The 16114-nt window shown below is 45.0% G+C and overlaps 1 protein-coding gene across 1 annotated transcript in view; it reads right to left on the bottom strand.

Moving 5' to 3' along the window:
* The window catches only part of VIT (vitrin), an 81069-nt gene that overhangs the window by 3141 nt on the left and 61814 nt on the right, over positions 1-16114 (bottom strand). Inside the window, exons 14-18 of the mRNA XM_084623746.1 lie at positions 13389-13451; positions 12018-12165; positions 10887-10990; positions 9909-10135; positions 604-1117 (exon numbers count right to left, since the gene is read on the bottom strand). Coding sequence (XP_084479872.1) covers positions 604-1117; positions 9909-10135; positions 10887-10990; positions 12018-12165; positions 13389-13451 — 1056 coding nt within the window. The remainder of the gene's footprint in view (positions 1-603; positions 1118-9908; positions 10136-10886; positions 10991-12017; positions 12166-13388; positions 13452-16114) is intronic.

The following is a 16114-nucleotide window of genomic DNA, read 5'->3' as shown; positions in this document are numbered from 1 at the left end:
CCCACCCTCAATACAATGCCTACACTGGGGTCTCTGAAAGGAGCTGCATAGACTCATGTACGTCAGACCTATGTTTCTTCTGTGCCAGGAAAATTCTCCATGTCCCATTGCCGCTTATTTTACGGCCTCTATGTGAGCGTCCAACAAGAACTGAACCACTTATACAGGCTGCGGTGTGAAGGGCAGTGTCAGCCCTGAAGAATAGGTCTTGCCAACGGTGTCAGACAGTAGTAAGCTGTTGCCTGAAAGCCTGGCACAGAATGTGTTTGAACATCCTACACTGAAAGCAAAAGTGAGCTTCATACACACACTTCTTGTATCTGTAGGCCTACAGAAACCCATTGAGCACTGTAATGTGTGAGATACATCCTGTCTGTCTGACAAATCTGACTACACTATTTTCTTACGGGCTTCCCATCCATTTACTCACCCACCTTCATCTTGATTAGCTCTAACAAGGCTATAGCTTAGGGTGGTGAGCTGCCCAAAAGTCCATCTACTGCCATAGTGCAATGACCACTCTAACTGCCTTAGCTCCACACATGTTAAGCTACTGTATATAGGTGGAGTGGGCCACCGCAGCAGAAGATAGCAGTAGTTTACCATTTTGATGAGCTGTCATGGCTGGCACTCTGACATCATCATAAGACCTGCCATCTGTAATGAGAACCATTATCTTCCTCTTGTTGGGTTTGGATTTGCTGAAGAGCTGTTTAGAGGCATAGTTGATGGCTGCTCCAGTGCTGGTCCCTCCACTCCAGTAGTTGATTCGCTTAATAGCATTCAGAACATCTTGCTTAGTGCTGTGTTTGTCAAATCCAAACTCCAGCCTCTGCTCATAGGTGTACTGCACAGCTCCAATACGGGTGTCAGTGTCTGAAATCTCAAATTCTTTGCTTATGTTGGCTACAAATTGGAGGACAGTGCGGAAATTGCCAGTGCCAACGCTGCTGGAACCATCAATTACAAAGCCAATGTCAGCTGAATTTAGACACGTCTTGCTGCAAGCCAGCCGAGCGGTGTCACAGACCCGTTTCACCAAGGTCTGGACTACCTTGCGTAGGTTGAACCAGCTTGGCACGTTAATGGAATAGAAGCCATTTGTTCTGCATACAGCCTGCAGAAAGATGCAAATACAAGAGTAAAAAGGCACTTATTGGGCATAATGTGAATTTAGTTTAATTACACAATCAAATTCTGCTGCCTTTCTGAGAAAAATCTATATCTCATATAAAGTGTGTTCAACTAAAGCACTAGACATCCTGCCCTGGCATTTATAAAATATGCGATGGAGCTGTCAATGTAAACTGTCAGAATTCAATTCACTATGAAATTCCACCACCCTCTGAATTTGGTTTTGTACACAGGTTATTTCAGAGTTAGGCCAAGTGTCAAAACTACAAATTCATTTTCATATATCTTCATTTAGTTCAGAGTTATACTCTGTACAAAGTGGCCTTCTTTTGGAGTTCCTTGTTTGACTGGCAATGGCTCCAGATCACATCCCCTCCAGTTAAAAGTAAAAAGATGAGGTTTTTGTCCACCTGTCAGTCCTGCAAATTCGACATGGTACCTGAGAGTCAAGCTGGGTTCTTTCTGGGTCATGCCATCCCAACGAGAAATCAGGATCATGAAACAGAAATGTGGCAACAGACAAATGTTGGTGATGCATAAACTAAAGGAGAATCCGCCATGGTTGTGTTGGCTCCCCAGTGCAGTGGAAGCAAAATTTCTTACATTTTTACAGCTTAGTCAGTAACTTAAGCAGTTATGACTCTGAATGCGCATAGGGAGCAGGTGGGGGGAAGCTCTTCCAGACCTAACAAGAGGAGTTGGGAACTTGTGGTGAAGGAATGGATTTCTGGCCGGCTGGCTGGGGGCAGGGAGAGAGGAGGCTGGAATGTGGAGTATGTTGTAGGTAGGAGAGAGAGATTCAGAATTGTTTTAAATGTAAAATCTTTAAGATGTTCCAACTAACTTGTTGAGGTCATTTGATGAGCCAGATTGTGTGTCTGCTCTTCATCATCTACCTGAAAAGAGGGTTCAACTGTTTCTGTAGTAGTGTCCTCCCCGGTACATTTGGTGACAGCTAATCTATCTCACAACAGCTCTAAGTTAGTTCTGTACACATCGGTTTAGGCTTCTCGTCATAGCCTCACCATGTTTATTTTCTTCTACCTTGCTGCTCTTTTTATGTTCTGATGCTGCCATATACAGCCACAAGATAAAGTCACAGAATCATAGGACTGGCAAACATCTCGAAAGGTCATCTAGTCCAGCCCCCTGAACTCCTGGCAGGACGAAGTATTATCTAGACCATTCCTGACAGGTGTTTGTCTAACCTGGTCTTAAAAATTTCCAAGGACAGAGATTCCACAAGCTCCCTAGGCAATTTATTCCAGTGCTTAATCACCCTGACAGTTGGGAAGTTTTTCCTAATGTCCAACCTAAACTGCCCTTGCTGCAATTTAACCACCCTTGCACCTCTTGCTTTTTGTCCTAGACTCAGAGGTTAAGGAGAACACTTTTTTCCCCTCCTCCTTGTAACAACCTTTTATGTACTTGAAAACTATTATCAGGTCCCCACTCAGTCTTCTCTTCTCCAACCTAAACAAACCCACATTTTTCATAGATCATGTTTTCTAGACCTTTAATCATTTTTGTTGCTCTTCTCTGGACTTTCTCCAATTTGTCCACATCTTTCCTGAAATGTGGCGCCCAGAACTGGACACAGTACTCCAGTTGAGGCCTAATCAGTGCAGAGTAGAGTGGAAGAATTACTTCTTGTGTCTTGCTTACAACACTTCTGCTAATACATCCCAGAATGATGTTTGTTTTGCCAGCTTTGCCTTCCTGTTTGGGCCCTCTGCTCTCTATCTTCCATGCGGGCTCTGGCAGGGTCACAGAGCCTCACTGTAGTTTTGCCCTTTTAAAAAATAAATGAAAACAAGACTATAAGCCAATGAAATGCATCCTGGAGACAGCCCAGCTAATGCCATTAAGGAAATGTATTTCATGGCACAGTGACAGTGGAAAGTGCACAAAATCATCTTGCGGGGTGGCTCAGAGAACGAGTTGCTTTCTGAAAATATTTCTAACTTCCACCCTGCTTCCTGAACCCTGGCTGATCTGGCATATCACACCTCATGTCACAGCTTCATGCCAATTGGCCCTGCAGTACTTTTTAAATTGACATGAGTATTGGCTGCCTATCTGAAATGGTTTAAGACTAGACCACCATAGGGTAGATTGTAAGGATTCACTCTTATTCCAAGCATAACCAGAAGTTTCATCTATTTATAACACAGCAATGGAGACAACATACCTATCCTGATTAGCTGAATAATTAGTATGTGCCCATGTGTTATGATTTCTCATTTAGACGTTTGTGGCTTTTATTTTGTTCTGTTGAAGAAATCTCACAAAAGCAGGCTGAGCTCCAGGTGTGTTCGGTATATGTAGTATTTTTAGGTTGCACCAAGTATCTATCAGTCTCTGTGGTACCCAGGTGCAATGACTTTTATAAGAACCAAATAGCACCACAGGAATGGGATGATGTTTCTTCAAGGATGTGTGGGCTTTCCTGACAGACCTAGGTAGATACAGTCCTGGAGACTTAATATTCCAGCTGTTTGCAGGAAGGGAGTAGATTTTAAACAAAACTACTATTTCTGTCTCTCTCAGGAATCTATATGGCTCTTATTACTGTACTATGTGTGAGCACCCCACAATCTCATGTATCCTCACAATGCACCTGTGAGGTAGACAAGTAGTAGTATTTCCATGTTACGAATGGGGACTAAGGCACAGAATTAGGTTTTGCATGCAGCCTGAACATAGGTACCTAACTCTGTAAGAGGAGAGGGGCTTAGGACACCTCCCCCCCCCATTGGCTAGTTTAGGCTACTCCCTGCATAGCTTTCTGGCTGTTGTTGATCCCACCCTGAGGTGTCTCTCTCTCCCCATTCATTGTATAAAGAGAGTCGGCACCTAAATCAGGAATTGTGGATCCCATTGTTAGTTCAGTGATTTTCTAGGTGCCTAAAAGCTAGGCATTGTGATGCTGGGCATTGTAATGCTTAAGTCCATTTGTGGATCCAGGCCAGAGAGTCTAAGGGTATGTCTACACTGGCAGAGTTACAGCGCCACTCAGAGAGCGCTGAAGGGAAAATGCTGTTGTGTGTTCACACTGTCAGCTGCCTGCGCAATAGCATGTTCACACTTTTGGCACTTGCAGCATTATTAGGAGCAGTGCACTCTGGGTAGCTATCCCACAGAGCACCTCTTTCTCTTCTTCCAATAAGAGTTGTGGGAAGGCAGAGGGAGTCACAGGGCCTCCTGGGTCCTGTCCCAATGCCCTGCGATGCATTGCTTCGCATCCCAGCAATCCCTGTGCTTCCGTCTGCATTTGGCGCCATCTTTCAACGGTTTGTGTACTGCATGCCCTGCCGCTTCGGGCTGCAGGAATGGATCCCGCACTATTGACCAATATGCTGCTTGCTCTGACCAACACGTCATGAGCGGCCATGGAGTTATTCTTTAAACTACAAAGGCAAGAGGAGTGTGACATTGATCTCACCACGCATAGTAACTATGACACAAGATTGCTTGTGGCATTCCCAGAGGTGCTGACCACAGTGGAACACTGCTTTTGGGCTTGGGGAAATGAGCACTGAGTGGTGGGATCGCATCGTCATGCATGTCTGGGACAATGAGCAGTGGCTGCAGAACATTCGGATGAGGAAAGCCACATTTATGGGATTGTGCGATGAGCTCGCCCCAGCCCTGCGGCACAAGGACACGAGAATGAGAGCTGCCCTGCCATTGGAGCAGCACGTGGCGATTGCACTGTGGAAGCTGGCTACTCCAGACTGCTACGGCTTGGTCACTAACCAGTTCAGAGTGGGAAAGTCAACCGTTGGACTTGTGTTGATGGAAGTGTGCAGGGCCATGAATCGCATCCTGCTCTGAAAGACTGTGACTCTGAGCAATAGTGCATGACATTGTGGATGACTTTGCACAAATGGGATTCCCTAACTGCAGGGGTGCGATAGATGGCCCACATATTCCAATTTTGGCACCAGACCACCTAGCCACCAAGTACATTAGTGGCAAGGGGTATTTCTCAATGGTTCTCCAGGCGTTTGTGGATCACCGTGGGCGTTTCACGGACATTAACACAGGCTGGTCCAGAAAGGTGCATGACGCATGCATCTTTCGGAACAGTGGCCTGTTGAGGAAGCTGCATGCAGGGACTTCCTTCCCAGACCAGAAGTCTGGTAGGGGATGTTAAAATGCTCATTGTGATCCTGGGAGACCCTGCCGATCCCTTAATGCTGTGGCTTATGAAGCCATATACAGGGAACCTTGATAGCAGCAAGGAGCAGTTCAACAACAGGCTGAGCAAGTGCAGAATGACGTGTGTGCTTTTGGATGTTTAAAGGCCTGCTGTTGCTGCCTATATGGGAGGCTGGACCTGGCCGATGACACTATTCCATGCTGATAGCTGTGTGATGTACGCTCCATAATATTTGAGAAGGGAAGAGTGAAAGCTTCACTCAGGGCTGGATCACTGAGGCTCGTAGTTGCTCTGTTTGCAGTGCTAGCAGCGTCTGGAGTGACTGCTTGGTGCTCCGTAACATTTAAGAGCCGCCGTTTGGCTTCGTTCTGTTGCACCGCATTCTTCTTTAGGTCCCTCTTCTCGCTGTCCTGCCACTCCTTCAACTCTTGTTTTTCGGCCGCGGACTGCATCGTGACGTCACGCAGAAAGTCCTCTTTATTTCTTCGGGGCCACTTTGTAATTCTGCGCAGCCTTTCAGCCGGCAATAACAAAGAGAGAGGCTGGGCTCCCAAGGTCATATCCGTGAAGCCAAAATGCAACATTTTACAGAACCAGTATTGTCTGCAACACACAGCCCACTGATCTAAACCACAGCCTCTATTCACATATCTATAACTAATTAGCTGATCCCAGGCAAGCACACATGAGGCACAGGGCCCCCAAAATGGTGAGTAACTGTAGGGGCAGGGGAAATCAGTGTTTCAGGACCATACTGTACATGGGGCAGGTGGCTCTGGGGGACAGCCAGCACTGTGGGGGGGGGAGAGCCAGCACTGTGGGGGGGCCTTATAATCATTACTGTCCCCACATTTTCCACAGGCTGTGTTCATTATGGAAGATATCTCACTGCTAAGGGTGAGCATGGAATCAAAGGAGGGTCTTCTCCAAGACTGCAGCTTCTGCCCATGTGCAGAAATAGTACTTCCTGTCCCCAGTGACGGCACAGGGTTGCGGGAAAGTTACCCTTAATGGGGCAAGAAACAAAGCAGCTCTGCCAAAGAACCTGTGGCCGGGGATTGCCCAGTATCTCCCTGAGAGTTTCCTGGAGCTCTGAGGCAGATTCCTGTGAAGTGAGGGAGTCCATCAACACCCTGTTCTACTGCTTGGCCTAGGCATGTGGTGGTACGTGCAACATACAGACACAAGCAGTGGTGAGCTGGAGCCGGTTGTTAAATTTAGAAGCCCTGTTAGAACTGGTTGTTCTGCGAGGGACAACCGGTTCTAAAAGAGCTTCTAAATTTAACCGGTCAAAAGTGGCGCCGACTCCATGGGTGCATTCACAGAGGTGCTGACCACTGACCCTAGTGAAACGCTGCTTTTGGGCTTGGGGAAACCAGCACTGAGTGGTGGGATCGCATTGTCATGCATGTCTGGGACAATGAGCAGTGGCTGCAGAACATTCGGATGAGCACCCAAGGGGAAAATTTGGTGGGTGCAGAGCACCCACCGGCAGCCTCCTCTGCTCCGCCTCCTCCCCTAAGTGTGCCGGGGTCGGGGGTGGGCAACAACTCCCTCGTGCGGTGAGGAGGGAACCAGTTAAGATTTTGGCAGCTCATCACTGGACACAAGCCAGCTTTCTGCCTCCCCCCCACACACAACAACTCACTTCAGTGATTCCCAAAATCAAAGTCACTTACAAGGGTCCTCCTCTACTGATTGCGCTTTGCCAAGATCTGACAGCTGTGACTGGCTAGGCTCCCCCGGGGTAGAAAATAGCTCCTGGCTGCATGCATCTCTGACCTCCGAGTCATCCTCTGCCTCTGGGTCCCCCTCCCCCTCCACATCCTTGTCCAAGATTTCCTCCTCCTGCTCGGTCCGCTCTTGACTGGCATGCGAGCTACCGAAGTATCCACAGTGGTCTTCACAGTGGAGGTGGGGTCGCCACCGCATATGGCGTCCAGCTCTTTGTAGAACCGGCCACTCGTGGGCGCAGCACCAGAGTGGCAGTTTACCTCCCACGCCGTGTGGTGGGCGTTCTGCAGCTCCTGCACTGCAGCGTGTCCCGGTCATGGCCCCTTTCTGTCATGCATCGTGAAATCTGTCCGTAGGTATCATAATTCCTACGGCTGGAGCGCAGCTGGGCCTGGACAGCCTCCTCGCCCCAAATGCTGATGAGGTCCAGCAGCTCGGCATTGCTCCAAGCCTGGTGCGTGGAGTTGCATGGTCACCTGGAGAGATGCGCTGAGACCACTGCAGGCATCACCGAGCAAACAGGAAGGGGACTTTCAGAATTCCCAAGGAATTTACGAGGTGGGGATGATGCTTGGTCACCTGAGGGCAGGGTAGTCAAGTTCAAACCGATGACCAGAGAGGTGAGGACAGGCATCGTGGGACACCTCCCGGAGGCCAGTCGCAGCACGTAATCGACCAGGAGGTCTACACTGGCGCCGTGGCGCTGTAGCCCGGGTGCAGAAAGCTCTAGGCCTCTTGTCAGGGTGGTTTTTTTGCAGCGCTGCAACTGCACAGTTTCTGCGCACCCAGTGGTGTGGCCGTGTGTGCACCTCGGGAGTTACAGCGCAGAAAGCTGCTTTACTCCGCAGAAACTTGCCAGTGTAGACAAGGCCTTCTACAAGGTTGCCCTGGAAGTCTGTGGGGGAACAGGGAAATGAACTGAGCTCTTCCAAGCCCCAGGCCTAGCAGCCTAGGCACTAAAGTTTGAGTTATAGTTATTACTTCATATGGGAAGCAAGCTGAAGGTAGCATTTAAGAAGAATGTCTTCATAACATCTACAAAAGGGTTGAGGAATGCCTGTTATGCATGTCCATTGGCTGCTGTACTCAGTGACATTTAAAATTTAGAAATATGTATTTTCATAAGACCCAAGGGTTTAGTCTTCTGCAAGGACTCATTAACAACTGTTAATGGAAACACTAGAAATATTAACTAGTAGAGGGGTCAAAAGTGTTGCTTTCTGATGAATGCTCTAGGAGCATGGCTTGGACAGATTTATTGATGCTAGAAGTCTTTTCACTAAGCCACTGATGTGTTTCTAGCCTGGGTAGCGGATGGTCAATGGATCAAAAATTGTGGGTGTCACCTAATTTATTAATATCATTTCAAATAATGGTCTGTTCAGCAACACCTCTCAATCACATTTTTAAGTTGTCTGTTTTTACTAACTCTACTAACTATTGTGCCTTCTCTTGGATGTGGAAACGGGAGTTGTTTATGACCTTAGTACTAGCATGGGACTCAAGGGCTTCTCATACTTTGTTGAAGGGGAGAATTACAGTGTAGGTACAAATAAAAACTTTCGAGTTAGTTACACAAGTGTAAACTCAGAGTAACTCCATTAGCTTCAGAAGAATTACTCCGGATTTACACCTGCGTTTTGTAACTGGAAACAGAATGTGGTTTTAACGTCATAACCCATACAAATCCTAACAACAACAGAAATTATTTCATTAAAAGAGGCAACAGCCATGCTTTAATATATACAACACTAGTTTCTACTGTAGCTGTTCAAGATAATAATCATATGAGAATTCAAGTGGGGAAGGATGGTATTAGGAATGCTGTGATTTCAAGGGAAGGTATTTTTGCAGGCTATTTATTTTTGTGGTCTGGTATTTTTGTAGTGCAGGGATATAAACAAAAGCTTTATACAGCCTTAATTCCAGCCTTAAAAATGGTATTTGTTTGTAGCTCAGCTCATTCATGGAATATAGAAAAATGGGATTAGAAATGGAAAAGACCTACAGTGTTTAGTTATCTGTCCACATTTGCCTGCCAGTGCAGAATTGTGGCTCGCAGACTGTTTTCTAACACTTTGTCCAGCCTAGCTTTACAAGTCCCAAATGCTATGGTTTTCACCACTTCCCTTGGGAGACTATTTCATAGTTTAATAGATCTCCCTACAAGGAAGTTTCCCCCTCTATTCCTTAGCTAATAAAAATGTTACTGGTTCTTCATTTCAGCAATCCTCTTCTGGTATAGGCAGAATGTAATATAGCAAGCCTCAAACCTAGGGTTACCATACATCTGTATTTTCCCAGACATGTCTGGCTTTTTGGTTCTTAAATTGCCGTCCTGGAGGAATTTTTAAATATCTAAAAATGTCTGGGATTTTGCCATTATTATTTTTCCCCAAAGAAGAGTTGATCATTCGAGAAAGAAAGTGAATTTTGATCACTTGAGAGAGTGCCCACTTTTTCCCCCTAGCTCCCAGCGCTTGCGCCGCAAAACAGCTGTTTCGCAAGGTAGGGGGGGAGGGGGAGGAGGAGGAGGAGGGGGACACGAGCACCACCTTCCCTTTTTTGAATGTTCAAATATGGTAACCCTACTCAAACTTGAGACAAATAGAATTATGAATCCATGCCAAGAGCATTGCTGCCATTGCTATTCAACATTCAAATGTTAGATCCTACGGCAGTTCTTAGAGGGAAGCCATAACTATAAGAAGGAAAAAAAAAGGGGAGGGAGAAGAGGAGAGCAACATCATACAAGATGGGCTCAAATCAAACTAGGAGAGCCAAACACCCTGAAAACCTTAGTAACATTCAGGCCTACCTCCAGGCTTTACACTGTAAACCCAGATCTAGTTTCATGTACCCCATTCCTCAGTACCTTGTCCACAAAGTTGGGTTCAATAACATTCTGTTTTTCGTTTTCATCAGCTCCTTCAATAGTGACAAAGAAAATGTTGATTCCAGATTCTCTCGCCAGTCTGGAGGCCTCCTCCACCTTATCGGTGGGCCATCCATCCACCAGCACTATGGCCACATTGGGTGCTCCACCTCGGTTTCCATTGGTATCCAAAAAGAAGTTTTTGTTAACAAATGAAAGTGCTTTCCCTGTAAGAGAAGTGAATAGGAGGCGGATGTATCCTGTTTACAGTAACCAGTCTCTTTAGACATGGCAACACTGAACTCTGAGATAGTGTTACTCACTGACCTAGAGGTCAAATTCCAGTCCTAGAGCACTGGGAAGGGGTGCATTAGCAAAGACAGAGTAGAGGCAACTTGACATGGCTACACAAACACGAAGGGGAGCCACCTGCAATGGTCCAAGTATATGCCCTACCCTGGTTCTAACAGAGGGGTGAACTTCACCCTTTCTCTGCTCCTCCTTATTAGCGCTGATGAGCAAAGAGAGTACCAGGCTCAGATGTGCCAGGTGAGCTGCTGATGAGGTTGAAGGAGAAGAGTGACACCCCACAACTCTAAACTTTCCTGAAAACCAAACCAAGGCAGGAGGGGTGGGAAATAGAATTTAAAAAATATAATTAAAAAAATATCTTTTACATAAGGTGGGCACAAAATCTCACCAACTAATGCACATAAGTTATTAAAAGGTCTTTGCTAGCTCCTTTCTCCCCAAATCAGTCCAATGGAGGGGGCAGAGAAGTTCTAATACCCTTGCTAGTCTGATGGCAATATACGCATCAGAGGGTGCCCGAAGCATGCTCCTAAGCATGAGGTCATCAGCTGACAAGGCTGGTTCCATGGTGCTACAAGGAGCTTATTTGCCCACTAGATCTAGGATCCTACATCCCCTGTCTTCCTCGGGCTAGGAGCTGCAGATATGCTATCCCATGCCACATACCAACATTGGAACGTCCTCCTTTCTGTGGAATTTTCTCAATGGCATTTTTCACATCCCGGGAGTTTGCATGAGTTTTGAGGTTAAATTCTGTAGAAGGATCATCACTAACATGTAAATAAGACAAAAAGAAAAGCAGCCATCAGTTTTTGTTTTACATGTAGCATGGTTCCATTTATAATCACTTTAGTAATGCTCCATGGGGAAGGAAGAGGAAGACTCATCTTGTAAGGCAGTTCATTACATAATAACAGAGGAGACCCTTAAAAGGAAGTCTCTACTGTTTCCTATGTAAACATATAGGTATGCCTGTAAAACACAAATGATAAAGTAACAGGCATTCGTGAAGACATACCAATGGAATCTTTCTTAAACATTTCTACGGCAGTGGGCATCTCTGAATTCATTTAGCAGAGCCGTGGTTTTCAACCTGTGGTCCACGGACTATGTCTAATGGGTCCTCACCTCCATTCAAAAGTTTTTAGGGGTCAGCAAATGGAAGAAGGTTGAAAACCACTGTAGTAGAGGCTACTAGCTTGCATGTGGTAATGGTGTAACAGAGAGTCTTAGTTATATGAATTATAGGGCTTCGCTCGTTTGAAAGCTATTTTTAGATAACTTTACAACACGTATTTAAAAAAAAAAGCTTGGTGTGTAATTTTGTTTCACCTTTTAGCACTCTGCTGCTATTGGTGTTATAAATTGAACTTCAACGCCTATTTTGTACTAGTCTCATTAGTTTACAAGGCTACTTCCTGCTTCAGAGAACCCCCTCATTTATTTCAGTGGTTTTTATCACTTTGTTATTAGTTAGCAGGAAAAAGAATAAAGACATTTAAGGCTAGAAGGGACCATTATGATCATCTAGTCTGACCTCCAGCATCTTGTTTACTTTTGTCTATGTTCAGAAAATAACAAAGTAGATTTTTCCCATAGACCTTTTTATTCAGTCTCATAATATCCCAAATGTTATTCCCCAAGTTTCCTAAGTTGAATTTTAGATAGTTTCTCTCATTTAGAAGAGATGTGGTGTTAAAAATAAAAAGCGATCACTCCAAAAAGAGTTGGGAACAGTGCAGTAGGGACCCTGTACAGCCTGAGGCAGAGCCAGACATTACGGGGAGACACTCTTACCCATACTGAACAATGCCCATGAGAGGACCAGCTATGCCAACATCAAGAGCTTGAGCCACATCACTGAGGAATTGTTTTTGGATCTGAAAACGGCGTTTACCGATGCTCCAGCTCCCATCAATCAAGAAGGACAAATCAACTTTGCAGTCTGAGACAGGAAATAATAATGAGAGAATAAATGTGAAGGGTGTTGTTGTTGTTTCTTAGATTTGATTTTCCTCTGATGAGAAATCAAGGCATCAAAGTTATATCTGACAACCTATCCCACTATGTGACTGCAGCAGAAAATTCTCATTCCTATTCGTTTTCAAGGGATCATTATATCATCTAGTCTGACCTCTTCTATAACGTGGGCAAGAGAATTTCACTCAGTTATGTCTGTATTGGACCCAATAACTATAACAGTCATGGTATACAACCTTGATCATTAATCCTACTCACCAGATACAGGGAAATCCATTCAATCTGCTAAGACCCCGAAATTCTGACTCCAGCCGTACCTAGTAGGTCTCTCTCCCTTTGCTGCTGGGCCCATTTTCTGAGTGATTCCCTCCTCCCTCCATTAGATCTGCTGCCAAGCCAGTACAGCCCCAATTCCAGGAGCCAGGCCCGCTCAGTCAGTTACCCCAGATGAAGGGAGTGCTCCTGTTATCAGTGCCCACTTGCCTAGGTCTCATTCCAGGCACAGCAAATACAGGGCATAGTTAGCAAGCTTCCCCCTGGCAGGATCCAAATTCTGTGTCTGATGGCATATTGCAAAGCCATGGCCCTTGGACTGTAGAATTCACATGACCCTCCATGTGATATTTTAACCAGCCAATATCTCACACATGCTTCCCAGCTCAGGTAGACAGGCGCAGGCTAGCTCTTCTTGAGTGAGCAAGCTGAAAACCGCAGTGTAGCCAGAGGTAGCACGGGCCATGGCTCAGGCTAGCCGCCCAAGTATGTACCATGGGGGTCCGGGAGGGTTTATACTCAGGTGGCTAGTCCAAGCCGCTGCCTGAGCTGCTACTCAACGACACTGCTGTTTTAGATGCTAGCTCAAGCAGAGCTTACATGTGTCTGTCTACCCACCCTGGGAAGCAGGCACTGTAGATGTACCCTTTGCTTTGAGTAAGTTAAGAGTCTGTTGCTATTTTTTTCCTAACGTAGAAAAAATTATTATTTACAGCAGATGAGAGACATGGCTAAACAGAAACTTTTAAGGATGTCTAGGTTAGTCTATTGTAAAGGAATATATGTTCCAAAAATATGTTTTTCCCTAATAGCTAATGTTTGGTTAATTTCTTGACTATATTCTTAAAAGTCCGATTCACATAACAGCAAAAGATCATTATGACTTAATCATACAATTAATTCTGATTTACATACTTGGGTTTCCCTGGGAAACTGGCTCCAAAGGTTTCGGATTCAATTCTTCCTTTGAACTGACACCTGGAGAAATAAAAAGAAAAGTTTAGAAGCTAAATGTGCAAGAAACTGTTCGGAGTCTGCCCTCACTTATAGGAAGAAGGCAAGGAGTGAACAGATGCATCTTGTTCCACATATGACTAAGAAGACGGGTCTGAAAGAGATTTGAGCTGCCTCTTATTATTTTGGTCAGGTGACATGTAAAACACTGCATCCCGGGGACACAGGGACATGTTGCTTGCCTCCACTCCTGTTACTGATTAGAAAAGGAAAGGATTGGGATCAGATTATTATAACTGCTTCACATTGACCTTACACTAGGTCAAGGATTCCCAAACTTGTTCAGGGTAAGGCCCTAGTGGGCCGCGAGATGCTTTGTTTACCTGAGCGACCCAGTGGCTGCGGTTCGCTGGTCCTGGCCAATGGGAGCTGCAGGAAGCAGCATGAGCCAGTCCATTGCTTCCCACAGCTCCCATTGGCCGGAAACTGTGAACCGCGGCCACTGGGAGCTGTGAGCGGCCGTACCTGCAGACTCTCAGGTAAACAAAGCGTCTCACTGCCTGCCGGGGCTTACCCCCAACAAGCCATGAACCAAGTTTTGGAACCCCTGCACTAGGTCTTAGTTCTTTTGCTTAATGGAGATGTCCATCTACTCATCCTGAAATCTTTTAATCAGAGGAGAACTATTAAACCAGGGTGCCAGCTATATTCCATGTCTAAAACTGATGAGGAGAAGACTAAAAAGTCAGTAACATATGGCTATTTCCAATTTTTTTTACACATTCACTCAAAGGCTAAATTTGCTCCTAAAATCTGACAAACATATATGGCAAAAAAGACTGGAGAAAGGGTTATCATTTTGTATCCTATCCTGGTACCTCCAGCTGGTTCAGAGCAGTGGCTCATTTAAAAGGTTTACTATCCAGCAGCCAAATCTGGTGGTGCAGACTTTTCTGAGTTCCTCTTCTGACCACAGTTCTATTTTGTGTTGTTTGCTAGAGGTATTAAATTTGGCTTTTCTGACAGTAACAACCTCAGTGAAATGAATTAAACAGGTGATCTGTTCATGAAATGAATGCTTCTGGAATCTCTCTCAGAAGGTGGTCCTTACTATAGCTCTCAAATTTGTTGCAAAGATTAATTCAAATTTTTCATTCAAATCTGTATATTTCACTGTCTTCTCTTTGCTGAAAACCACAGCAATCAAAGGAAGATTACTATACTGACTGGATGTTAGAAGGGAAGGGAAATAATGTGAGGAATTGAGAGTTGATTCTCCACTGCCTTGCACCTTCATTTACCCCTGTTTAAAATGAATATAAAGTGGGAGCACCATTCTGCCTTACTAGCAGCTTACATGTCCTTCGCACTGGTGTAAATGACTACATAAGGTTTCAAGGCAGTGGAGAGTCAGGCCCCTCATGTCCTGTTTTCCTATATGGAGATAGGAGCAAGGACAGTGAGCATCCTTACACATTATATCCAGGTAAGTGAAGCAAGTCATTAAGGAGGTCTTTTCTATGAGAGTTAGGTTCTTCTTTTGGGGGAAGAGAGAAAACAAAGTAAGGTCTGATCCAAGCCCCATTGAAGTCAATGGAAAGATTCCCAGGGCCAAAATGTGGAATCTGAAAAGCAGCAGCCTGAATGTCTGTTTATCCCTTCATAAGACAAACTCAAGTAGATGTGGCTTGGGAGAGGTAGCATTGGATCACAGAGTATTGAAGAAGCAGCACAAGGATGATTAAAAGAGTTCAACCTGACTTCAGTTCATGATTTTAATGTCTGGCCATTTTTTTCCTAAGTTAAAGCAACTCACTTCTGCCTAAGTGTAAGAAGCTATTTCTTCTCACATGAATAGGACAAGATATTGGAAGATCAGCAGGGACAATACTGCAAATAAAGGAAAAAAACCTACCTATGTAGGAGGATAATTGTTTTGTTTCCTTAAGAGACAGTGAACCGGTGATTATACTTGTCTATCACTGAGACAAGTAATAGGAGAACCCCCACAAATCTTCATCAGCAGGCAAATGGAGGAAATACTGCAGACTTCAAAAGGAAACCAGCAAGAGGGTAGCATTAAAAGTGTGTCTTAATTACAGACAAAAGTTTAGAAATTATAAAGTGCCTCCGGGTTCCTCTTTCCCATAAAGCTGCCAGCCACCCACACATTAATTGGTGTCAGTATGAACGTACGTAAAGAGAGCGGATAACCAAGAATATCAGAGGAAGCTACCTCTGAGCTCTGAAGGGAACTGGCAAGCTTTGAATTCCTGAAGCATCTAAAACTGATGCTTTGAATTCCTGGAGCATCTAAAACTGATGGGGAGAAGACTAAAAAGTCAGTAACACATGGCTATTTCCAATTTTTTTTTACCCTGCAGATACCAATGATCAGATCATCAGGGAAGATAGACCCAAGCCAAGAGGAAGAGGAGAAGCCAACAGTGCTCCCTAGTTACAGACCAATTCCCGGTGCCATGGTATTCTGATAACTAGGGTTACCATACGTCCGTATTTTCCCAGACATGTTGGGCTTTTTTGGTTCTTAAATCGCCATCTGGGAGGAATTTTTAAATATCTAAAAACATCCAGGATTTTGCCATTATTATTTTTCTCCAAAGAAGAGTTGATCATTCAAGAAAGAGAATGAATGTTGATCATTCGAGAAAGAAAGGGAACGTTGA

This window comes from Lepidochelys olivacea (assembly GCF_965140295.1).
Source record: "Lepidochelys olivacea isolate rLepOli2 genome assembly, chromosome: 3".
NCBI classification, from domain to species: Eukaryota; Metazoa; Chordata; order Testudines; family Cheloniidae; genus Lepidochelys; species Lepidochelys olivacea.
This window is presented reverse-complemented; position numbering and strand designations above follow the sequence as displayed.